The 25,193-nt window shown below is 41.3% G+C and overlaps 2 protein-coding genes across 3 annotated transcripts in view; one reads left to right on the forward strand and one right to left on the reverse strand.

Annotated features, from left to right (window-relative positions):
* Positions 1-13,026, forward strand: ccdc12 (coiled-coil domain containing 12). Its single transcript, XM_012862544.3, has 7 exons — positions 1-142; positions 5,379-5,452; positions 10,147-10,226; positions 10,314-10,375; positions 10,457-10,491; positions 11,420-11,496; positions 12,511-13,026. The coding sequence occupies exons 1-7, from the start codon at positions 59-61 to the stop codon at positions 12,588-12,590; spliced, it is 492 nt and encodes a 163-aa protein (XP_012717998.3). The 5' UTR covers positions 1-58; the 3' UTR covers positions 12,591-13,026.
* Positions 8,411-25,193, reverse strand: part of si:ch211-257p13.3 (kinesin-like protein KIFC3) — a 22,541-nt gene continuing 5,758 nt past the window's right edge. The window contains exons 6-21 of one of the 2 annotated variants that reach the window (XR_004928418.1): positions 24,669-24,841; positions 24,276-24,341; positions 22,000-22,137; positions 21,702-21,899; positions 21,437-21,610; positions 20,426-20,573; positions 20,214-20,344; positions 20,019-20,130; positions 19,764-19,945; positions 19,578-19,682; positions 17,145-17,275; positions 16,917-17,037; positions 15,742-15,871; positions 15,395-15,624; positions 15,113-15,312; positions 8,411-9,072 (exon numbers count right to left, since the gene is read on the reverse strand). Coding sequence is in view for 1 of the 2 variants with exons in the window: in XM_036129120.1 (XP_035985013.1) it covers positions 15,187-15,312; positions 15,395-15,624; positions 15,742-15,871; positions 16,917-17,037; positions 17,145-17,275; positions 19,578-19,682; positions 19,764-19,945; positions 20,019-20,130; positions 20,214-20,344; positions 20,426-20,573; positions 21,437-21,610; positions 21,702-21,899; positions 22,000-22,137; positions 24,276-24,341; positions 24,669-24,841 (2,165 nt within the window). In the remaining variant the exon portion in view is untranslated. Of the gene's footprint in view, positions 9,073-15,066; positions 15,313-15,394; positions 15,625-15,741; positions 15,872-16,916; positions 17,038-17,144; positions 17,276-19,577; positions 19,683-19,763; positions 19,946-20,018; positions 20,131-20,213; positions 20,345-20,425; positions 20,574-21,436; positions 21,611-21,701; positions 21,900-21,999; positions 22,138-24,275; positions 24,342-24,668; positions 24,842-25,193 lie in introns of those variants that run through there. The other variant, XM_036129120.1, reaches the window with a different exon arrangement.

Here is a 25,193-nt window from a genome sequence, read left to right on the forward strand (position 1 = left end):
ACACAGGCAGGCTCGTTAATGGATTTCAGACGGGGTCGAACGGCGTGTGGAGATAAACATGGAGAGGAACGTTGGGTCGCTGCAGGAGCAGGCTCTGAAGAGAAAAGAGAGGCTGAAAGCGCTGAGAGACAAAAAACTTCACGTAAGCTCCTCTTCTAGCTGGCTGTAATCTCTGGGAATTTCCACACAGTTAGGAAAGCGGTCGTTTGTTGGCTAGGCAACGTTAGCATGCTTAGCTTGTAGCTAACGTTAGCAAAAGAATTGAGGAAAGTGACTGCAAAATTGTTCATTAAGTACATTTAGTGGGTGTTTATATTACTGTTTCGATATTATATTAATTCAAGTGAAATGTTGTGATAATTGTATGGTATATTTCTTGTAGTACTGATCTGCTAAGCTAAATGTTGTGTATTTTCCTATTCCTATCAGATTGGGTCTGTTTGACGACTACTAGACTGAAGATTAAGCCATCTGCTTTGTCCGATAGGAGATATATATATGTATATTTATGTGTGTGTTTATGTTGCATATATAACTCCTATTAGATTTTTTCTTTTCGGCCAAGACATTGATTGAAAAATCAAATTAAGCTCCAATTGATTAGTTGATTGAATTAGTCGCTGTATATTTCCACACTAACTTCCTACATATCTTAATTTAATCTCAGTATAAATGCAGCTATTCCGTGAAGGCCAGAGGTTTCTTGGACAACATTAGTAAGCAAACATCATCTTGAAGGCTGAGGATCACTGGGGCAAGTAAAGAAAAAAAAGTTGTGGAGAGGTTTAAAAACAGTGTTATACAATAATAACAATCCAAGCTTTCAAGCATCTCACAAAGTTCAATGCATAACTAAAAAAATAAATAAAAAAATGTGGTATGCCATTTCTGCAAACCCATGATGTCACGGCCAGTTACCTAAACTAAGGAGAGGATTTATCAGAGAAGCAGCCAATGGGACCATGGTGACTCCAGAGATCTACAGCTTAAGTGGGAGAATCAGTAGACAGGGCACCTATTGGCCGTGCAGTGTTTACAGCTGGCAACTGTGGAAGAGTGAAAAGAAGAAGAACGCTGTTAAATTCCAGTCCTCTGCGACAAGTGTCCTGCAACTTTTAGACTGGTGCCCCGTTTCAGCGCATCTGAATCAAGTGATGAGATGCCGGTAATTTTCAGACCTTTGTAGAACTAGAATGCATGCTGCCAAGGTAATTATGCTAGTTTATTTGGTGTGTTGGATCAGAGACTAAAGTTGTCACGATGCTAGAATTTAATACTCTATATCAACACCCAGGAATATATTTGATACTCTATACCATTTTCAATAACACGGGGGGAGAAACAAAATGACAAAAAAATGAATGCCATAAAAAATATTTTATTTACATGACAAACTTTCCTTTTTTAATCTCAGCATGGATCATGCTTTCTTAACAGAATCACAGATGCTAGTTAAATGGGTGTGCAAATAAATGCTAAATAAGTAACTCGAATATAACACATGCCTTGTAGCATGCTGGCCACAGCTAGTCGCATAACATTAACGCAGGCCACCGGTTGCACTAACATCTGTAATACGTTTAATGTATTCAATTATGAACGGGAACTTTAATTTATTAACCTGTGGGAATTCACTATGAAGGTCAGGGTGTCGGTGTTTGGCCATGTTTGTAGTGCAGCTTGACTTTGTTGTCACTACTTTAAAGTGCTGTTTGCTTGTCATTGGCTTGTCAAGATCTTTTGGTTTTCCTTCTTCGTTTGCCTCATATTGAAAAATATTTAGTATCAATACCATGCCAAATTAGTATTGTATCTGGATACAGCGTTTGAGTATCGATACCTGTCAGACCATCAGTACTTTTGACAACCCCACCAGAGGCACATCTAAAATTGGCCTGGAGTTTGACTTCCCAGCTAATAGAGGTTCTGTTTGCAGTTTGCCACGAGTCATGAAAGGTGATATCTAACCATTGTACATCAACACACTATCCCCATGGCGACGCATGGTGGTCGCAGCATCTGCTGCTCTCGGGAATTTGCAACAGGGAAGAGGAGAGTGTTTATTTGTAATAAGTTTTAAAAACCTTCCTTCTACTTCACAATCACAAGGACCTTTGTTGTGTTTTCATTCTAGTGTTCTTTTTTTTTTTGGATATCTTAAAGTTGTAGCGACACAACACTGACAAAAAAACTGTTAAAATTACAGTTTTAACAATACAAATATTATATTTGTGCCAAAAATACCCACTACTGCCCTGTCGTTTTGATGTGCACAGTCTATCTAACGCATGCAGCATCGTTTTACACTTGAACACATGTAGAATGTTTATGGAAATTCCTCCGTGTTGTAGTGGATTATTAAGTCTATGGCTTTTAATGCAGGGGAAGCCAGGTTTGAACCTCGGTGTGAAAACTCAGCCAAGTCTGTGTGCAAGTTGCAATGACTTACTGTGGCGACCCCTGAATAAGGGAGCAGCTGGGACTCTAGCTTGTCCAAATATCAAAAACACCAAAATGATTTGCAGGACTAACATGTCATTTTTTCCCCATCTGTTTCCCATCTTGCTGTCTAACCGGTCCGTCCAGCCATTGGCAATGCCTGTTTTTTATTGCTTTATTCATTGAAAAAAATCTAACCAAATCTCCACTTCTATACTTCAGCTTTTTTTTTCATGTTTTCAAACATGGCAAAACAAATTTCAGAAATTCAAAAATATTTTTTTTTGTTTACAGCTGATCAGAGCAACAAAATGATTACAAATTATTTTTTTTCCTTGATTGAAACTCATCAAAAACGTTACAGCCTTAGGTCAGATAGTTGCAGTCTGTTGATAAGGAATTAGTGTTTGATGAAGCATTTTACCTGGAGCTGTAGGCTAGATGGCACCTTAAGGCTACAGGCTGGCGTCTCCAAACTTTTGAATCACAAAACTATTAAATAATAATAACGACAACGTTGGCAATCATTTACTTTCATTCACTTCTAGCCTAAAATCTAAAGCTCTGCTTTGTGCTCCAGACCAACAGTGGGGTTCACAATGAAAGTCACTGCGTTAGACAAAGTATTACCAAAACGTTTTTTTTTTAAGAAGAAAGAGAAACAAACTAATTAAAACAGGAATGGACAACATGTAAGTCAACAACATCAGGCCCACAGCAGAGATATGGGCTCATCTGTGTTTTTCCATTAGTGTTGAGCCCTTTGACAGAGAGGAATGTGGCTGATTATGGCGGTCTAAATAGCTGCAGTTATGTACATTTTCTGAATTCTGGCAGATAATTTATGTAGCTAAATGTCTCTTTAATCAACTTAAAATTTGGAGGGTGGGGGGGTATCTCAGGTTCAAACAATTTTATTCACATACACAATTATTTTGCCAATAGATTCATTTAAACTTTTCACTAAGTGTGCCAGATACCACTATGTTATCAAGATATTTTAAAACGGTACCACAACAGGAGTTGAATCATTTTGTGTTTATTGCTTAACAATAAACACTGAAAAGAAAAAGAAGTCAAATTCCTTGTTGGAAAATCAACAGGAAGGATTTTCTAAGTCATTCTAAGAGTCACCAACCTTATCTCAAAATCCAATGTGGCTGCTGTGCATTTAAAACGCAGAAATGGCTTTAGTCATAAGCTGTTTATGTGTATTTCTGGTAGTATGTACAGTGGTTTCTAATTAGAGGAAAATGGACAGTAGCAGAATTACTCAATGAGGCTTGTTCTTGGCTCCCTTTATGTGGTTGTCTTGACCTAGCGCTGGACGATATAGAAAAAAAAAAAGCATATCGATAAAATAGAAATCGTATTGATCAATATCAATAATTATCAACAAATTCAAAACATATATTTTAAGTGCAGCCCTGACCATTTTATGCTGAATTCAAACTCAACCCTTTATTCAACCAACTTTTTACCAAAACTGCAAGTTTTTATAAAAGAAAAAATAACATGTTCTCTCTGAACTCTTTGAAGGGGGCGGGGCTTGGTTCCTGGGTCTGCGTTGTGATTGGTTGGGAGCATGTAATGACTGTAATAGTAACCTACAGTACACGATAGGCTAGAATGCAAAAGGAAGGAAAACTGGTCTTCTATTAAAGTTTTTATTGACCCCTTATTTCTATCATCGATATACGTCTATAGATCAATATATATTGTTATTGAATTATCGTCCAGCCCTATCTTGACCTTTTTTCCTTTGCACTTCAACTCTTAAGTCTTCTCTGTTTGTAGCAAAGACTGTTTGGGCTTAGTTAGTTCTACATTACAGCCAAATTTCCTTCATATTTACCTGGTAAATAGCTAACACCAGTTATGTCTGCGGTATTACAAAGTAGTACAAAATAGGTAAAAACATCGCAGTTAAAACCAAACAGACAGAATCCAAGCTGTTTTCCTCTAGAGGCACGCCAATAAGACTTTTCCTCGCAGATTTGTTTTCAAGGTCTGATCCAATAATGTTTTTGCTTTTTGCCTGTTCTAAGGACTAGGGCACATTTTGTCAAAAGTTTTTCATCAGCGGGAAGGTGAGCAGTCAGCCTCAGAGAAGTGAAGCCAATGTCTGGTGGACTTTAGATTCTCAGTACCTGGACGTTACAGTCTGTGTTAAAGGGTCTGACCGTTACTGTGTTACGCTCCGCTGTGGCCGTCTCTGCGCTCTGCAACGGGGCTTTCTAGCTAAATGGAAACTTTAGTCAACGTGGAACCCGCCGCTCTGGCCAAAATTCACTCAGAGTAGCAATTGTTGATAAGTGTTTGTTGACATTCCTCCGGTCTGCAGTTGTTGTCCTTCTGTGCCGCGCTTCAATAATAAGTCGCTGCCCTGAATTGTTCCAGCAGGTGGACAGGAAGCCTCTTCAGGAAAATGCATTCTGGGAGGGGTTTGATTTCCTTTCGTGCAAATTAAGCAATCTGGATCAATATTTTTAATTTTTTTCAATTTTTTTAAAGGTCTTGTTACCTGTTTAAATGTGGTTAGTTGCGACCCTATTTTTGTTTTCTAGTACAGAAAACATTTACACGAATATCCAGATTTATTGGGTCAGATTCTCACATTTTTAAACAGGAACTCCTAAATAGGTCAGCAGCACCATAAGCAATGAAGTTCAAAATGCAAATTCGTTATTTGATTCCCAAATCACAGGACAACATGACAAGCGCTCACGTTTGTGTTTATCTATGCAAATGCTGGCCTACATGTCTCCTGTACCAGACCTAAATTGAGCTGATTCATATTCTCTTTGGGGGAAAAAAATAAAAAATCCCCTGAGAAATTTCTTCTCGTCTTCATGGCTGAATTCAGCATTCCTTCTTTTCCATTTTTGCTGTGAGAACGCTGATTTGCTGAACTCGTCTGTGCCTTGCCGTGTTTCCAGGGACGGGAGCAGGAAGACGAAGAACCGGAGAGCAAAAAGGCGGCATTAGAGGAGACCCCTGAAGAAAAGCACAGGTCGGTTCACTGTTCGGGGTTCACCGTCTGCAGAAAGGCTCATGTTTTTTTTTTTGTTTTTTTTTTTTGCATATTGACGCTTTGTTCGGGGTTTGCTCGCCCTTGCTGCAGTTTACACACAAACGGAACTGAAACCAATCTCGATGTGCTCGATCACGGCATTTATCTGCTCTTCACGATCTCACCAGCGCACGGGCTGTGAGAATGGGGCGTTCACGCTGGGCTGGACCACAAGCCCGGCGCTATTAGCCGCTCAAAGATCCTGCAGCTCGCTCGGCTTCGCGTCAGCAGTTGGTAGGAGGGAGCAGCCATCTTTCCTGTCCTACAGGACCTCTTTTTTTTCCATTGTTTATATTTAATGACTTTGCTCTTAAGGCACCTGAGGGAGTGCCGCTGCGTTTCCTCCAGTCTAACAGGACAGATCTCTCAAAATAGCTCCAGGGCTCAACAAACGTCTTTACAGTTTGGATGTAAAACGTGTCAGGTGTAGTCTGGGGTTTCTGATCGGTGTTTTGCAAACAGCAACACTGGTCTCGCAGTGTGTGGCCAGTGTAATGTATCCTGTGATCAGCATTAAAGTTTCATAGGAGATCGAGTTGCGAAAGCAGGCTGTTCAAAACAAAAATTATTTTCTTCCACTCCCATCAAGCCCTTTCTTCTCTCACATTTGGTTCCAAGTGTAATCCACAAGATGCACCAACTATGCCTTGCAGCTTTTCCTGTTTCATCATGTTAGGTGTGGCTAAAACCTCCTGACACAGATGGGCGAGCAGATTCCAAGTTCCTCGAATAGGCAAATGAGATTCAAAGAACTTTGAAAGCCTCTTGAAATATTTCTGTTTCATGTCCTTGCTTGCAATCTGGCGTGTAAAAAGTAAGAGTTACTCCTCCTGCGTTGCGCGTAGCTCCTAGCCTGATATCAGTATAAACATTTGAACGGCCCAGCTGCCCCTCCTCCTCGCCAAGAGTTCTCTCTAAACATTTAGAGAGGGCCACTCTAGAGCTGCTGCTCTGAATTTATCACGGTTTCACTTTGATGCCACTGTCTGCTTGAAGTGGAAATGTGTAAACACACCCCTCCACGTTTGGAAGCATTGAATTTAGAGGCGACTAATACCAAGAACAGCTTTGAGGGCAGAAGATTTACACACCTACTGTTTTTCCTGCCCTTTGTTCGGCTAATGGAGGCAGTTGAAACGTAACTTTCCTCTTTAACCCGTTGTCCATCTTTATTTTTAGGCGTGGAAAAAAACATTTAGACATGGCGATGGTGTAAAATTCAGTTTAAATATTGATGGGCGCGAGTAGGGGGATTCTTAACAATGTTGAGGACCTTCTGTGTCGCACTAAAAGTTTCAAGTTTCCGTTTTGCAGAATTTCAGCTTGCTGGGATATGCCTGTTTCAGAACTGCTAAGATTTCCCATCATTCTGTTCTTCTGGTTTAATGTCCTTTTTAATGAGATGCCATAGAAAGCAACCCGAGTTTTCTCCAGTTGTTTGGAACATGACGTAACGCTGGCCTTTCCCCACACTGCCAGTCAACTGGCTGATTGTAAGCTACTACGCTTTTTTTTTTCTACCTCCAGAGAAAGAAAGTTGCCTCATGGTGGGTAAACTAAACTAGCACCACCCATCAGCCACACTTAATAATCTACAAGAGATGCGTTAAAGGTGCATAGGGCAACTTTTGAAGTTAAATGGTATTTATTTCCTTTCCCATACATTCTTTTACATTTGCCCGATGTGTAAAATTAGTTTCCTTTATTTACCGCAATTGCCTCTATTGGCTGGATTATTCAGTTTATTAGAGAGTGAATCGGGCCGAATCCTCTGGGCGTCATTGGGTGTAATGCGCTGTACGCTATTGTTCACCTGGCTAGTTTGTTGAGTTTTGCCGTAACCGACGCACTAGCAAGAGAAAATCGATTTACTTCAATATTTATAGCTTTCTCACCTCAGAAGACATTACGCCTCTAAACAAAAGACTTGTGCAGTCGCTGCGGCAGGTGCTTTTCCTCTTCTCCCATTTACGTGCACAACACTGGTGTCATTTTAACTTGTCACCAGAGGGGGCAGACTTGTGCAAAAACTCTGGATCGTGCACTATGCTCCTTTAAGCAGCTGACTGCAGGTCCTGCTCCAGCAGATAGCCTCACTAACCAGGTAATGTCAAGTTGTTGTAGGTGTTTCTCTTTAGATATGAGGACGACAATAATGAATAAATTGTATATTTACTTTAACGCCACTGAATTTTGTGAATATTCTGTCATTTCAAAATAGAAACGACAAATACTGTATGTCAACGTCACTTCATATGTAACAGCAATAACCAATTTGGTTAGTTTCGGCCGTAGTCACAATATGTAATTGTTGCTTTTTGTCATGCCAAAAGCAACTGGATGATGTTGTATTTTTTAATCTTTAAACTTTTCTCTTAATACCATGTTAAAATGATATAATTTTTTACCCAGATTCTCATATCGTAGGAATATCATATCAGCCAATTCCTAGTCTGGATGTGGGGAAAAACAGAAATCTCAATATGGAGCTGGTTCAAAAAGTAAGGCTATCAAAGTACACCTTAGGTCATAAGATATGGATTATGACTGAAAGATCAAGGTTCTGGATACAATCGGCTGAAATGAGCTTGATCTTTAGGGAGGCGAGGCTCAGCCTTAGAGATAAGGTGAGCTGAAAGGAGTCAGCAGAGGTGATTTTGGCACTGAAAGCCTGCCTGTTTTTGCAGTTCTCTGCTTATCCCTCTAGTCATTAGGATTGAAACTTCTAGTTATAAAATGACATGAAGTCATCACTTACACGTTTCTACAAACTGTCGTTCAGCTTTGGCATCAGAATCATCTTTATTTGCCCCGTTTGTGAACAGAACAGCTTTGCTTCTGCTTTGTTCTCAATGACGACTTTTAAAATATAAACAAATAAGAAAGGGGAAATTAAAGTTTTTTTATGTACCGGTATTTGTAAAGACTATCAATCTGGGCAATCGGACACAGTTAAGTGTCAGATTGGCAGCCTGGGGGAAGACACTGTCTCTGTGGCGGCTGGTTTTTGCTCACTGTAGAATTGCTCTGGGCAGAATGTGTGGGGTCTGCAGAGGGATGGGCAGCCTTTTTCCTGACCCTAGACCCGTACAAGTCCTGGACGGACGGAAGGTCACCCTGATTATTTTCTCTGCAGACCTAATTGTTTGTTCCTGCCCTGTTCAGTGGGAAAAACAAAACCACACGACCGACGACGGATGTGCACAAAACAGACAGAACGACGTCGGTGTAGAAGCTGACAGCAGCTGGAGGATGGTGATGGGAGGCGGTGTGAGGAGGTGTTTTCATCTCCACTAGCTTGAGCGAGCCGTTTTCATTTAATCCCACGACGGTGCCTTTCTTGGGGGACCTGGGATGAAGCAGAAGGCTTGAAGCGATAGGAAACCTCACACAGCTCCAGAGACTTGTTGAAGATCTGAGGGAAAGATGGAGGCCAGTCGGTCAGCACAGGCTCTCAGGCATGAGGGGGAGACGTCGTCTGGTCCTGGAGTGTTTCTGGTCTTCTGACGCTGGAAGAGCCTGTTAGCGTCTTCCTCAGAGGTCTGAACTGTGGCTACACACTGCAAAAACGGATGCAAAAACAAGTAAAATGTTCTTAAAAGTTAGTTTATTTGTCCTCGATTTGAGCCAGTAAATAAGATCATCTGCCAATGGAATGAGTATATTTACCCCTAAAATAAGATAGACATCCTGAGATGATGGAGATGAATTGTTCCTATTTTAAGAGGAAAAATCTTATTCCATTGGCAAATAGTCTTATTTACCTGCTCAAATCAAGGACAAATACACTTATTTTAAGAAAATTTAACTTATTTTTAGTTCTGTTTTTGCAGTGCATGCCAGGGATTGCCACCCCTGCTCAGCTGCACAGAGATGCTTCTTTGTTTTATTATCTGCTAACATGTTACTTGTAGTCTGTTTAACGCAAGGCAAGTGTTTGATCATGCTTGATTGTATAAGATGCCATTTTTTATTAAAGTGTGCTTTACTTGGTCATATTTTGGTCGCTTTTAAACATTTTAGTTTTATACAGTCCCTACCACTGGATCGGCCTGGTAAACATCTGAGCTGTGGGTTTAAAGAAGGACGTGTTGGCGTAAACACAGAGTCCTCCCGTCAAAGCCTCTGCCCCCGACCTGCTCCTCTGGCCGTACCCATACAAGGCATCGGGGCTGATGATGAATCTGTCGAGGCTGCAGCGCGTCGAGCTCCATGGCGAAATCCACGCGACGCTCCGGACAGCTGACGCGTCCGCCGGGCTGCGCCTACACGGGGCAGCGGTCGGCCTCCGACGTCCAGACCCTCGGCGTGATCTGCAGAGAGCCCGCCCAAGCATTCAAGGCGGGCATCGCTCCGCATCAAAGGGAAGAATCCCTCAGCTGTTCTCCGGCTCTCGCGAAAGCCCGTGCCCAGGAGCAGGTGGAACATGTTAATCAGAAGTACGTGCCGGCGTAAATGGGGACATTATGCTCCTGCTGCCTCCTTTTTTTTTTAGCCATTAGTTGTGCAGCTGTGCAGGGATTCCAGATGGCCCTCTCTGCGCTCTGATTTGCCTGCGCTGCCACCTGCTGGACGGTCATGCCTGTGGACGCTGTCGGCTAAAGGTTTTGTTTTGTGTTTTTGTTTTTCCCCAGAGAGCTGAAACTGAGGAATTACACTCCAGAGGATGAAGAGCTAAAAGAGAGGCAGGTACCCAAAGCCAAACCGGCTTCAGGTGAGACGTGGATTAAAAGTCGGCTTTTGGTGAGGTAGAAGTGGGCTAGTGTTGATGCTGATCATATTATTATTTTTTTGGTTCCAGTGGAAGACAAAGTAAAAGATCAGCTTGAGGCAGCTAATCCTGAGCCCATAATCGAAGAAGTGGTGAATACTTACTTTTATTTGAATCCTTTTTACTGTGTTAAAACATTTTAAGTGTTTAAATTAACAGATTTCTGTCTTTAGGATTTGGCCAATCTCGCTCCAAGAAAACCAGACTGGTAAGGCCCGTTTCAGAGCATTGAATAAAGGTTGAACAATGCCCCGCAAAGGTATCCATGGGCTGTTGAACCTTTCAAAATGTCAAAACTTGAATGTATTTTACTGGAATTTTATGTGCTAGAGCAACACAAAGTTCAGTGAGATCGTGAAGTGGAAGGAGATTTATATGTGGTTCTAAAAATGGTCGATAACAAAAACAAATCCGAAACGTTAACCATACATTTGTATTTAGTTCTTCTGAACCACGTTTTGCTGCAGTCACTCCTGCAGGCCCGCTGGGCTACGTCCAGCAGCTTTACACATGTAGAAACGGAACATTTTGCCCATTTTTCTTTGCAAACATAGGTTGAGCTCAATCACATGTAGGGAAGAGAGTCTGTGAACATCCATTTTAGACTCTTAATTGCATTTAGGCTTGGACTTTGACTAGGCCATTCTGACAAACATAAATGCTTCAATCTAAACCATTTCATTGCAGCTCTGGCTTAACGTTTAGGGTTGTTGTTCTGCTAGAAGATGAGCCTTCTTTTTGCAGACATGCAAAAGACATGATAATGTGTAAGATTATTTTTCCACCACAAAGGGGGGTTTGCACGTAGGACAGCCACTTCTGCTTTGCTCTCATCTGACCAAAGCACTTTTCTCTTGTTTGCTTTGTCCTCTACATGCCTAGCTGGTAACTACTCGGGGAAAGTGTTGTAACAGAATTTATTAAGAGGCAGAAGAGTTGGCTGGATGAAAATGCAAGCCACACTTTTCAGATTCACTTCCTTCCACCGAATATGAATTACTGTGTTGGTGTATCGCATAAAATCCCAACAAAACATTTGACGTTTATGACTAAACATTTTCTATACATGTATAAAGCAACTTTATATTGCCAGAGGCTATGAAGGAACTCGGTGTGTTTTCTATTTTCTTATTCAGGGATCTAAAGCGTGATGTGGCGAAGAAACTGGAAAAGCTGGAAAGGCGAACGCAGAGGGCCATCGCCGAGCTCATCCGTCAGTATCAGCCGCCTTGTTTGCACGCTTTATTGCAGGATTCTCATCAGGTTGAGGGATAACAATGTTAGAGAGGGTTGTGAATTATCAGGCTAATTGCTTTGGGACCCCCCAGGCGCTACGGCGGCTTGAAGGACTCCGATAGGCTCAGATGTCCGATTCCGACGCTGGTGGACGAGGAGCGGTCCAAAAATAGATGGATTCTGTCAGGGAAATATGATAACCATTGGACTATTGCATTGTTTTAAATGCAACAGTTATAACTAGTGTTGCGCCAATGCCATTTTTTTGGCCTCGATACCGATACCTGGCTGTGCAGCATTGGCCGATACCGATACCATCTGTTTGAAATTGATGGTTGTGTGTATATATGAAGAACTATATACTACTTAGGGTAGTAGAACTTTTTAATTGCCTACCTGGAATGGGTGACAATAGTTGAATAAACTTGTGGCTCTCAAAGGCCAAAATAGTGCAACATTCGTGAAATTATAACATGTATAATAGTAGTGCAACAGTAAGACAGTAAAATGACATTAATAATTGAATAATCTCTTTTAAACCCTGAGTTTTGGCTCTCAAATACCAAAATAGTGCAACTTTCATGAACTTATATAACATGTATAATACTAGTCGGGAGAGAGAAGGCTGCGTTCAAGTGACATACAAACATCAAAATGGTATCGGTGCCTATTTGTTGGTACTCGCCGATACCGATACCACCATCTTAGTGCTGGATCGGGGCGCCGGCCAATACTGGTATCGGTATCGGTTGTAACACTAGTAAAAACTTACATTTAAAAGTTTTAAGAACATTGAAGACCACGTTATGAGCTATTATGTGCTTGTGTTATTGTGATGCTATTATTATATAAAGAATATTTCTTTTCTGTTTTAAATTCTAATACTTTTTCCACACGAAACACATTTAGTTCTGCATTATTAGAAGAACTCTGCTGCTATGCCAGCAAACGCCATGAGTGATGAGGCTTTGTGTCGTGCGTTTCTGTCCAGGGGATCGCCTGCGAGGCAGTGAGGAGGAGTTGGCCGGAGCGGTGGGAGCGGTAGGAATGGAGGAAGGAGACTCGGACTGAATACGTGATTTAACCGAGGGGGGGGACCGAACAGGAAGACGTCGGTTTGCTGTGGCGTCGCATGTGAGCTGTACGTTTTGAGGCCGATGGCTTGGTCCTGCAGAGGAGAGGGGCAGATGGTTCTTGTCAGCCCCTCTTATAAGTCAGGTGTTAGCAGAAATGTTCTGTACATGTGGTTTCTGATGGTGCATTTTCATCTAAGCAACAATATTTTTTTAATTATGTAAAATAAAATCATTTTTGAATTGTCTGGATTTCTTTGTGAAATAAATGTTTATTTGAACCTAAAGTAGAAGGTTTTTGGAGTTAAGCACAATAGTTCATAAGCGAGTTTCCTACATAGTCGTGAGGTCTAGAATTTGTGCTTCTTTCTAGGTTAGGGTTAATTTGGAAGAAGAAGAGAGTGTGAGGGGAAAATAAATGTTTCCAGGCTTCATTCGTCGTCTCGTCTTGTGTGTTGGGAGTCTGAGGTTTCACAGTGACTCACTCCAACCTGACTTTAATAAAATATTTACATAGGAAAGTTTTTTAATTATCTGACTATCGATCTGTGTCCGTGTGCATTTGTTCATGCATCTGGCCATTTGTCTGTCTATTCATCCATTTCTCTATCTGTCCGTTATCTATTTTTCTATTTCTTCTCTCATCTGTGTCCATTCATCCAGAGAAGTCATAACTGAACTCGATCATCCATCACTTTGTCTATGTGTCCATTCTTCCTTATGGTTTTTGCACGTTCCATATTTAAAGCCTGACTCCTGTAGAAATTTAATTTTAAAAATATATATATTTTTTATACATGGTAAAACTGATTTAGAAAAGAAAAAAAAATCAGGAAATCTTATTCAGGAATTATATCAGGTGTTAGAACCTGTGTTCAAAAATAATCAAGAATCTTTATTGTCGCTATGTGTTACAAGTTTTTGATGAGACAGACTATTATAAACAATAAGATGAGAATGTTAATACTAAAAAAAAAAACTACACTGGCACATCAATAATAACTTAAAACAAAAAACTCCATTTCCCCCTCCCCGTTTTTCAGTTTTGAACACAAGAAAGCAAAAGACACTTTGATTACACATTTATTCATAAAATTACCTGAAGATTCACTACCATAGAAAGACCTCTAAAGCCTCCTGATAGAAACTGCTACATAATGTTTTGCTACGTTAGATCCACAACCAAAGTTCGAGTCAGTGCATGAAAAACCGATGGAACACGTACTGAACAATAAATGAGCGGTCTTTTGTGAAACCTTCACTAGTTGCCTCTGTTGAAAACTGAAATGCTCCTCCTTGACGATAAAGTGCATCTTCTATAGATCTGCTTAGGCCCACATCATCTCCATCAGGAGTTAGTGCACGGTTCATTACATACAAGGCCACCGGCTCCCCTCAAAACCCCCCCGTTCTCATCTCCAAAGGCAAACGATCCAAGGCAAATCTAAGCATTCAGTCACTGCTCTTTGAAAATTCCCAAAAAAAAACAACATAAAGGTGGTTCTTAAACGCACCTGCAGCTCATAGTTTAGCTGGTTCTACACATTCCAACCTGCCAAATAAATGCCACATCGGCAACGACGCTCACAAACTACAGGCATTTGTAACAGGATGGGTGGTAATGGGTGCATAAACTAAAGCGCTGGACATTGTGGCTCTAAATCAGAGTTCACCAGCTCTAAACAGTGTGATGCTCGCTGAGGTTGGGATTTATCAACAACAGGTTTTTTTCAGCTGAGAGTCAAGAGGATGTGTTGGCCCTCGGAGAGGCAGAATAAATATCCCTGACTGCATGCAGGTTAATCATAAAGGGTTATCACTGATCGTGGCGCGGAGATTCCACACACGACCTCAAACTTGCACACCTCCACGGATTTTAGCCCTTGATCGGGTTTTGCAGCCGGTCCTGTTGACGCTACAGCGTTGATGCTGGCTTGTAGGGTAAAAGGTGACGGGGCCGTGGAAATGGAGTCACACCCCTTGGGGTTTTTTTTTTCTTCAGATTGGAGCCACAAAAATTTAACATATGGGGGCATTATGTGACAGAACAACACAAAGTAGTGCATCATTTTCAAGTGGATACGCATGAATGCCCCACATTTCACAGTTCATGTGTAAACAAAGTTAGCTTTTTATGGCCCACTTCGCAGCCATGCACATCTTTATGCTGCTCTATCAAATAAAACCCTAATAAAACATACAAATTTATGGTTGCAGCATCACACAACGCGGAAAGGTTGAGGGGGGTGTGCACTGCAAAAAAGGAACTAAAAGTAAGTCTAACCTTCTTGAAATTAGTGTATTTGTCCTTGATTTGAGCAGATAAATAAGATGATCTGCCAATGGAATGAGTATTTTGACCCCTAAAATAAGATCATTAGATATACTGCGCTTGAAATAAGATGATGGAGATTAGTTGCTCCTATTTTAAGTGCAAGAATCTTATTCCATTGGCTGATTATCTTATTTACCTGCTCAAACCAAGGACAAATACACTAATTTCTAGAAAGCATGACTTACTTTTAGTTCCCTTTTTGCAGTGCGGATGCTTTTGCCAGCCGCTGTAGTAGAACTCCCTGGTGCGTTCAAGGCCCTCAGTCCCACTGTCCTCCACCAGATTCGATCTTCCTGGCTGCGGGACCCAGCTCCACCTTGCAAACCCTCTGCGCGAACTTCAGAGAGCATAACGTCTCGCCCACGTTGCTCTCCAGGGCAGACACCTTCAGTGGAAGAGTTCAACACGATCAGCATCAGCGTGAGATTGGTGCGTGATGGAGCACTGGGCTGAAGGGTCGATCCTACCTGCACCACCATGACGGTCTTGCTGCCTTTGCCCAGGGAGTCCTGCAATAGGTACGTGAGGCGAGAGTTCCTGAAGGGGATGTGAGTGTGCCGACCACGAAGAGCCTGGATGACGTCGCCGAGCGCCAGCAGGGAGCGATTGATGTTCTGGGCCTCCTTCAGCCTCTCCCCCTCGGCGCCAGACTTCCAGACCCTCTCAGAGCCGGCCAGGTCCACCAGGTTCATCTTGCCTGGGGACACGATGGGCGAATTCACGGAAACCATAAAACCACAGCCTCTGAGGGAGCACTGATCGACAAACCTGCTGAGAGTTTACACTGAGAGGGGGCGAAAAATGCTGGACTGACCGGTGGTTTTGGTCCCAGAGGCGAGGTCAGTGCCCTGGACGGTGATGCACAGCAGAGCGTGGGAGCGTGAGCTGTGCTGGTTCATCTGAGTCCCGAAGGTGATCCTGTTCCGTCGAGCTGTGGCCAAAATCTTTCACCGGACAAATAATAATAAAAAAAAATCGATTAGCCTCAGTAACGCTTTAATGAATGGTGATTAAATCAGTGTGAGATCATAGACGCGTCATTGGGCGGGTTCTGCCTATGCTGCGATGCGTCAGAGCGTCCGCCATCTTTAATGTGGCAAATTTGCAGTTACTCAGTCACTTAAGTGACTGAGGGACTTTACTCTCTGAATATACTTTGTATTCGTAGTATTTTTGTTTTTGTAATATTACAGGTTTATTTTCGTATCCCTTTAGCTTCATTCTCCTGAATTTATTCTCCCTAAAGAATAAAAATATTTAAAATAATCTAACCTGGCCCTATTACTCCAGGAGTGAAATAATTCTGCAAACTGTGACTATTCTGGAAATGTTCCCTCTTAATTCTCATGATATGATGTTTTTCTCATAACATTATCACTTTTGTGTTTTTTTTTTTTTCACTTTATTGACCTAGGACCTTTTTTCTCATATTATTAATTTTACCTCTTTAATACTCCCCCAAAAGGTCTGTCCAATAATGAAGACCACAATGTTTAGATTTAACAAATTGATCCTTATATTCATAACACATACACACACAAATATATATATATATATATATTTATATATATATATATATATTTATATATATATATATATATATATATATATATATATATATATATATATATATATATATATATATATATATATATATATATACACACACACATACATATATATATATATATATATATATATATATATATATATATATATATATATATATATATATATATATATATATATATATACACCATGTTGCAAAACTGGTGCAGCCTTAGTTTATAGAAGGCAGATACAAGCAGTGAAATCAGCCAGAATACATTTCCATGCAGCACAGGAATGAGGCATCTTCTCTGATCCACGTTCACAATAACAGAACTCAACTTTTTTCTGCCACATCCAATATGGCGGTGACATTGACGTGCGAACCTGCGCCCTATGACGCGTCTACGTATATGATGTCTGTGTGTGAGATGGTATCACCTTCTTGATGTGCTGGAAGCTCCTCACTTCTATAACCCTGAGGCCCGGTACATGCAGCTGTCCCGTTCCATCTGGGTTGATCTTTATATCCAACTTTTCTCCATCCTTACTCAGCAGGTCTCTGAAAAACAAACTGTACTTTTAATTATTTGGTAACTACACATTCATGTTCAAACGGGGTTAAATGTTACGTAGGCGGGGAGAAAAAAAAAAAAACAGCATCAGTACCTCAGCACCTCATTGTAGATCTCCACAGAGCTGACTGTGACTGTGTATGACCACATGTCCTTCCTTTCTTCTATCTCGCTAAAGAGATGTTTCAGAGCTCGCTGGTTAATTCCTGGGTTGTCCACACTTCCCTGGATGAAAAAGAGGTAGCCGTGTTGCGTTACTGAAATGTTCCATGATGATACAGCCAGTTTCCCCCATTTTGTTGACTTCTTTTTAATCAAAAGTGTCTTAAGGCAGACCGAGTTTATTTGTACAGCACGTTTCAGCAGCAAGGCAGTTCAAAGTGCTTTACATCATAACATAAAAACATCGTAAACACATGGAAACGGTCACTGGTTTTGAGACTGGGATTAAACATTAAATTTTATCAAGTGAAAACATCAGTACACATCAAATACGTTGGTCAATGGTCCTGTTATTATGGGCTAAAAGCAGCTCTAAACAGGTGGGTTTTCAGTCTTCATTTAAAAGAACTCAGTGTTTCGGCTAATTTGCAGTTTTCTGAAAGTTTGTTCCAGATATGTGGAGCATAGAAGCTGAATGCTGCTTATGTGTGTTGGTTTTGGTTCTGGGTATGCAGACTGGACCAGAACCAGAAGATCTGAGTGGTCTAGAGGGGTGATACAGCAACAACACGTCTTCAATGTATTTTGGTGCTAAGCCGTTTGGTGATTTATAGACTAACAGAAGTATTTTAAAGTTTATTCTCTGAGCTACAGGGAGCCAGTGTAACGACTTTAGAACTGGGGTGATGTGCTCTAACTACCTGGTTTTAGTGAGAACACCATCAGCAGCATTCTGGATCAGCTGCAGTTGTCTGACTATTTTTTTTGGGTAGACCTGTTAAGACACTGTTGCAGTAATTAATGCAACTAAAGCCAAACACATGGATGAGTTTCTCTTGATCTCATTGGGACATCAGTCCTTTAATCCTGGACTTGTTATTCAGGTGATAGAAGGCTGTGCCATTTATCAGTAAACTTATTGAACAATCTGGGTTTCTACAGTTAAACAGCTCCTCTGATGTTTCTCAGTCCGGTTTCCAGCTCACCACAGTTCTGAGACCGCCCTCGTCAAAGTGTTCAGTGACATCCACATAAATACAGAACCACGGTGCTAATTCTGTTGGGCCTCAGTGCAGAATTTCACACTGTTGACCATGATATATTATTAAAGCGACTGGAGAGCTGGGTCGGACTCTCTGGTACCCCTCATTGGTTAGTCCGACTCTGATGAGAAGTTCCTAAATAAATTATTTCAGATACATAAGTACACCTTATCACAAAATCACCACTGATGGAAAATTCTGTAGTATCTGAAAAAGGAATAGGCTGAAGCACACGGCTTATTAACGCCTGTTGATTCAAAGAGGTCCCTGTTCTTTAGGTAGGATTTAACCAATTGAGGGCTGTACCAGAGAGTCAGACCCAGCTCTCCAGTCGCTTTAATAATATATCATGGTCAACAGTGTGAATTCTGCCTAGGCCCAGCGAATTAGCGCCTGGTTATGTATTTATGTGGATGTCCTGAACACTTTGACGAGGGCGGTCTCAGAACTGTGGTGAGCTGGAAACCGGACTGAGAAACATCATGGAGCTGTTTAACTGTAGAAACCCAGATTGTTCAATAAGTTTACTGATAAATGGCAGGTTGGAGATTGGCCTGTAGTTCTGCAGATGTGATTTGTACGGATTGGTCTTTTTTATCAGTGGTTTAATAACTGCTGTTTTTTTTAAGCTTGGGGTAAAACACCAGATGAGAGTGATGAATTTACTATTTGGATCAGGTCAGATGCAATGACAGGCTGAACTGTGTTAATGAAGGTTGTAGGTAGGATATCAAGGCAGCAGGAGGAGGAGTTTAACTGATTTATAATTTCTTGTAAGCTTTTACATTTGAATGGTTGAAATGTAGTCATTTTCTCTACATTTGATATGTTTGAGCATAACGTTGGTACTGAATTTGGTTTGCATGTGCAGATTGACCCTCTAATATTTTTTTAGTTTCTCTGCAAAGAAGTTGGCAAATTCATTGCAGGCCCTCATAGAGTGGAGCTCCGGTAGTATAATAACAGGAGGGTGTGTGAGTCTTTCAACTGTGAATAAAACGTGAGCATTGTTGATGTTTTTGTTCATAATTTCCACAAAGAACTTTGTTTTAGTGAAGAGTGATGGCTTTGCACCCTCTATTTGTAGATTTCATAATAAACGTGAAGTCGGGTTTTAGGCCATTTACGTTCGGCCCTACAAGAAAGTTTTCTTTCAAATCTCACTAATGGAGTATTCCTCCATGGAGATTTCTTCCTACCAGAGACAACCTTCACTTTAATGGGAGCAGTGGAATCTATGGCGGTGGTGTCTGAAACATTTCAGTCATGGGGAAATGACAGTCTCTGCGTAGTTGCAGCCATGCTATAAAACTAGTCCTTACCTCCATGGTGTAGGTTTTTCCAGAGCCTGTCTGCCCGTATGCAAATATGCAAACATGGTAGCCATCAATGCAAGACGTCACAAGAGGTTCGATCTCCTGGAAGACCTGTTCACACCGAATCAAGAGTGAGGTGGGGGTGCGGCGCTCGTGTTATCATAACCTTTACGCACTTGTCTTTTTCACTACCTCGTCCTGAGTGGCATGCGGCTGGAAGACCTTGTCCAGCTCAAAGCTGCGATCCTTTCCCTTGCTCAGCACAGTGAGGGAGGACTCGTTGTTGGGGTCAGTCGTCACCACAGCAGACTGACCTTCCTCGTGCTGGTCCTCCTTCAGCACGGGCTTGACCCGGCAGAGCACACGGATGTTGCCTAAAACAGAGAGACATCTCGGTGAGGGAGGGACTCGGCTGTGACTGGTGCACCAAATGTGACCCTCTGACACCTTTCAGCTCCACCAGCTGCTCGTGTAACTTCCTACGCAGCGCCACTTCTTTCCTGTATTTCTCCAGAAGATCCCTGTTGGCTTCAGACATCTCGCTGATGGCGGCTGAAATCTGCCGAAGGAGAAACACGGCTTTAGATCTCGCAAATCCGATCTTTCTCGCCACCAAAATACGGGATTAGAGGTCGGACTCGCCTGCTTTTTGGCGTCGCTGATAGCTGCGCCGTAAAACTCGGAGAAGTTTCGAACCTGACTCCTCAGACTGGCGTAGTCGGTCTTCATGGAGCGCAGGGACGGAGGGAGGGCTGTTAGACGCTTCTGCAGAGCTGACAGAGAAAATAAAGCTTGTAGAAATATTCCCTGACTGAGTGGAGCGTCCCGTTTTACCTGAAACAGAAGCAGCTCACTGAAGAATTGCTCCTGCAGGCTCTGGAAGTGTTCAGCAGAACAGCTGGCGGCGGCTCTCACGGCCTCCTCCTTCCTCTCCTCCAAGTGGCCGATCTCCTTCAGCAGTTCCTCCCGGAGTTTGCAGATTTCTCGCTCGTACGCCGCAATCTGTGAAGGTTCCAGCAGTTTGTAAATCTGTCAGCTTTGCAGTGTTTTAACTTCAGCCCGCAAATGATGAAGAATCTCCCTAAAGAAAGAGCTTTGTTTTGTTTCTCTGGATGGATCATGAGTTCATTACATTGACTCTAATAGGAAAGAATAAAGAGTGGTGCTCACATCGTACAGCACCTTGCAAATCCATTTGACATTTTTCTATTGCTTATACGTTGAACTTGTGTTTTACTCGAATTTTATGTGATGGGCATCAGTGTTGTAGTACTCAAGTCCGAGACTCGAACTCGAGTCCGAGTCATTAGCTAAATTTAGAGACTCGTGACTTGACTTGGACTTGAGCACTGATGACTCGAACTTGGACTCGGACTCCTACATTCAGATCGTTCTGACTCGGAAATTGAGAAAAAGAATCAACTTTTTTTATATCATTAGGCTATAATTTTAATATGTCATTAGAATATTATTTGGTGTATGATTTTAATATCTAAATTATTAGTGCAATGGAATGTTACTGCTTCATGTCATGCATCACACGTCACGGCATGTTCCTACAACGGACGTTAATTTTCACTGCGGCATTGATCAATAGTGACTCGACTCGGACTTGACTCGGATTTTTTTTTAATGACTTGGACTTGACTCGGACTTGAACATTGGATACTCGAACCTGTACTCGGACTCGAGGCATAGTGCCTTGACTACAACACTGATGGGCATACACCAAGTAGTGCATAATTGTGAAGTGAACTGGGCATTTCATTTCTGACTGACCAAAACAACCTTCATGAAGCCGTTTTTTTCTGCTGATGTCCTCCAACAAACCTCTGGAATCAAAGCAAAAATGTCTCTTGGCTCACCTTGTGCTGCAGGTTGCAGCTGTATTCATCTGACTTCCTGATCTGCTCCTCCAGCTGCTTGCACCTCTCATTCTGACCGCACAGCCTTTCAGACAGCACCTCGTTCCTCTGCCTGGCTTTGGTCAGCTGCTTCACTGTGGCTGGCGATTCCACCTCCACCGTCTGTGTGACGTACTGGGCAGGGAAGATCGACATCTTCTCAGGACCGCACTAACACACCTGAGTCCTTGTGGAATCCATCCAAAGCCCGGTGCGATTGCTCTACCTTCACAACTGGCTCCTTGCCTCTTTCTTTATTCAGCTCCAACTCCAGCTCCCTCACTCTGTCTTCTCGCTTTCTCAGCTCCTCTCCTCTTCTCCACTCCCTCTGCTCACTCTTCCTCTCCAGCTGCGAGAGCTGCTCGGCCCGCTGCTGCAGGGAGATCTCCAGCTGCTGAACCCTGCCTCGAAGGCTCTCGTTCTCCTGCCACGTAAAAAAGCAACCGCACGGCTCACGGTGGGTGTTAACGTCGGGGGGTTGAGCAGCAGCCATGCGAGCTCTGAGCTGAAGTCAAGCGTCTCACCTTGATGAGCACGGTGCTGGACTGGGACGGGATGGACGAGAGCTGCTGCAGGAGGCCTTGCGTAACGCCCAGGCTCTGTTTCAGGCTCTCGTTCTCAGCTGCCAGACAGAGAACTCGCTTCTCTGAGTCCGTGGCCCCCTGAGGAGACGGAACGTGAGACGGGGCTCGGGCAATGACAGAGGTTAAAAGAAAAAATTTACAATTTAACAAAATCCTACGTGTTTTGTTGGTTTTACTCGTCATTAGAGAATTTTTTTCCCCTGACACTTTGGCAATTTTTGTAAAATTTGGATCCCACTTATGAACACAGTTAGACCTGAATTTAAATAAGCGATAAAGAGGTGGTTTGATTAAAAATAGTCAGTTGATTTAAACAAAGCCCATTTGATGATCAGATATTCAGCAGAAAACCCAAATTTGTTATAGAAAATATATTGAATACATTTCAATATTATTGAAAAGTTCATTTATTTCAGTAACCCAATTCAATAACATTACATAGATTAACACAGGCCGATGATGTTTTAAAGCCTTTATTTTTGTTAATTATGATTTTTTTTCACCTCCAGCTAATAAAACACAATATTTAAGATTAAAATATTGCCTCAGACCAAAAAAAAGCAACATTTTTCATACAGAGATCGGGGCTAAATAAAAAAGTATGTTTAATACCGGCTTAAATGTAATTTTTTTCTGAAGGTACAAAAAAATGCATATTCTAATTTATTGAATGTGACTGTAAAAACTTGAAGAGTGTGTTAACATATGTTAATGTTTTAGTTGTTTGTATAAACAATTATTGTTATTATTATTATTATTATTATTATTATTATTATTATTATTATTATTATTATTAGTATTACTACTGCTGCTACTACTATTATTATTATGTGATAACATTGCAATACTAATAAATTATTTGTTCAAATAAATGCACTTAGGTTTTCAAGATTGATTAGAATTTTGTGTAACTTAAATTATGTTTAGGGTTAATAACAAGCTCTGTCCAGAAGTTGTTTCAAATCAGACAGAATAACTATGACCTGAGATGAAATTTCGTGTTTGTGAAAGCAAAAATGACTATCAGTTTAACAAAAATAAAGGAGTGGTGCTGCCCATTGGAGCTGATGTTTCAGCATGGCTGCCATCTTGGATGGGCCCCTCACACTCCCCCCAGTGCATTTATTTGTATCAAGAAAGCTCTTTGCCCAACTAAAATAAATCATAACTCCCTGAGATGTGGTTATCATCCAGGATGTTGTCACGCTTAAAAATAAAACATGTGTGTTCATGCTAAAGTACTTTGTTTTATGCTCTTTAACAAAGACACACAAGTGGTATTGCATATTAATGTATAGATACATGTATGTTTTCATGCTAACATACTTACTTTTAAGCTATTGCACAAAACAGAAATATTTAATTGCATATTAATTTATGAATAAAATGTGCTTGCATGCTGAAATACTTTTTTCAAGCTCTTTAACAAAGAGACAAATGGTATAACATGTTAATACATGTATAAATTAATAGAGTTTATATTTTAATAAAGCAACAAGTTTGATTGATCATTTAAATGAATTTTACGCTCTCACACATACATACAATCCTAATCTGCTTTCATTAGTTATCACCAGCCAAAAGTAGGAAAGACCCATCCAATATGGCGGTGACGCAGGATGAGCTCCAGCACGCAATGAGGCATCTACGTATATAGTGTCTGTGCTGTTCCCTATCTTACCACGTATGCTAGCATATTGAAAAGCATGTGTTAGGCCGGTCTAAACAGAAGAAATTGAAGGAGATTTTGAGGAACATAAATCCTGTTATGTCTTGGAGGTACATGTGTCAGTATCTGGCCTGTTTGTATTCTGAATAGTGAGTGTTTATTGGGATCAAGGCTGGGCTATTTCGTGTTCTGCTATGCCTTTCATAATTATGAAGGAGGTGCATTTATGAGTGTGAAAAAAAATCTAAGCTGGATCAAAATGTTAATTAATCAGAAGTATACAGACTTTTGATTGTTTTCTCTCTCCATGCACCTTCATCAAAATGTATCTGACAACAGTGTTTTCATTTCTGTTCCTTTCATATTCATCTTTGTAATCTGAGTGTTTCTTTTCATTATTGCAACCTAAAGGCTGTACAAGACAAGCTGGGTGCTGCTTGACATTTACAGAGCTATTTTTAATGCTGTAGGTGGGGCTGCCCTAGTGATTGCATGAAAAGTGACAAACACTTGATGAATGACTCAGTCGATAGCTTGCAGGACTCACAGTGGCTGTTCTCAGTCTCAACAGCTCCTCCTCACGCTCCTCTATGCAGCTCTTTAGTTCATCAATCTAAAAATGTAAAAGGAGTTTAAACATTTGTTGAGATATAACAGAATGACAAACTCCTTTTCCTTCCATTATCAGCTGAAGAACGAGACATTATCTGAAATAACCCCGTTGTAGACAGCAATGTTTTTAATCTACGATACATTTTTCTTGCTTAAATTAGGTAGAACTGAAACTTGTGCAAAATACCATGTGGAAACTTTTAAAATACCTACGCCAAGTCCATAAGTTTAAATTCATGCTTAAGAGACAGGAGCACATTTCGTAACCCGGGGTTTACATGTTCAGTAGCAGCTCTATATATTTTTGATTTAAAACTAGCCGTGTTACCTGCTCCTGAAAGGCCTGTATTCGGCTATGCCGGTCTCTTTCTTTTTGCTCCAGCTGTGAATGCAGCAGACGGAGCTCTCCTCTCAGTTTACTCCTCTCACCCTGCAGCCCATACAGAGACTCCACCAGCCTGTGGACTCCAGATGGAGTCCCTACGTCACCGCTAGACTCACCTGGAAGACAGGAAATAAGACCAATGACATTCAATACTCTGAACATTTTAATCCCAAGGATATTCTTTGTTGAACCATAGTCCCTTTCCGACAAGCAAAAAATAAAAGTGCATTGAAAGACTTATTGTTTTGTCACATTAAATACCCTACTGCTGCTTTCAGGCGATGACTTCATTGGTTAAGGGACATAGCTATCCAAAGCAAGCTGGTCCTGCGTACGAAAGGAAATCAACAACAAATGAATGCCGTTTATCTTGAGACACGAATCAACTGTGGTTAATCGGATTTTTGGTTCAAATTTACTCCCCACACCCCAGCGCTGATTATAGCCACACATGTTGAATCAAGAATG

The sequence above is a fragment of the Fundulus heteroclitus genome, unplaced genomic scaffold (genome assembly GCF_011125445.2).
Source record: "Fundulus heteroclitus isolate FHET01 unplaced genomic scaffold, MU-UCD_Fhet_4.1 scaffold_140, whole genome shotgun sequence".
Taxonomy (NCBI): Eukaryota; Metazoa; Chordata; class Actinopteri; order Cyprinodontiformes; family Fundulidae; genus Fundulus; species Fundulus heteroclitus.

Bases quoted from the DNA above. Each gene is read 5' to 3' on its own strand.
- ccdc12 (XM_012862544.3), top strand. From the start codon at position 59: ATGGAGAGGAACGTTGGGTCGCTGCAGGAGCAGGCTCTGAAGAGAAAA. The intron at 143-5,378 runs GTAAGCTCCTCT...CCGTGTTTCCAG, and splicing joins TGAGAGACAAAAAACTTCAC to GGACGGGAGCAGGAAGACGA. The intron at 10,227-10,313 runs GTGAGACGTGGA...TTTTGGTTCCAG, and splicing joins CAAAGCCAAACCGGCTTCAG to TGGAAGACAAAGTAAAAGAT.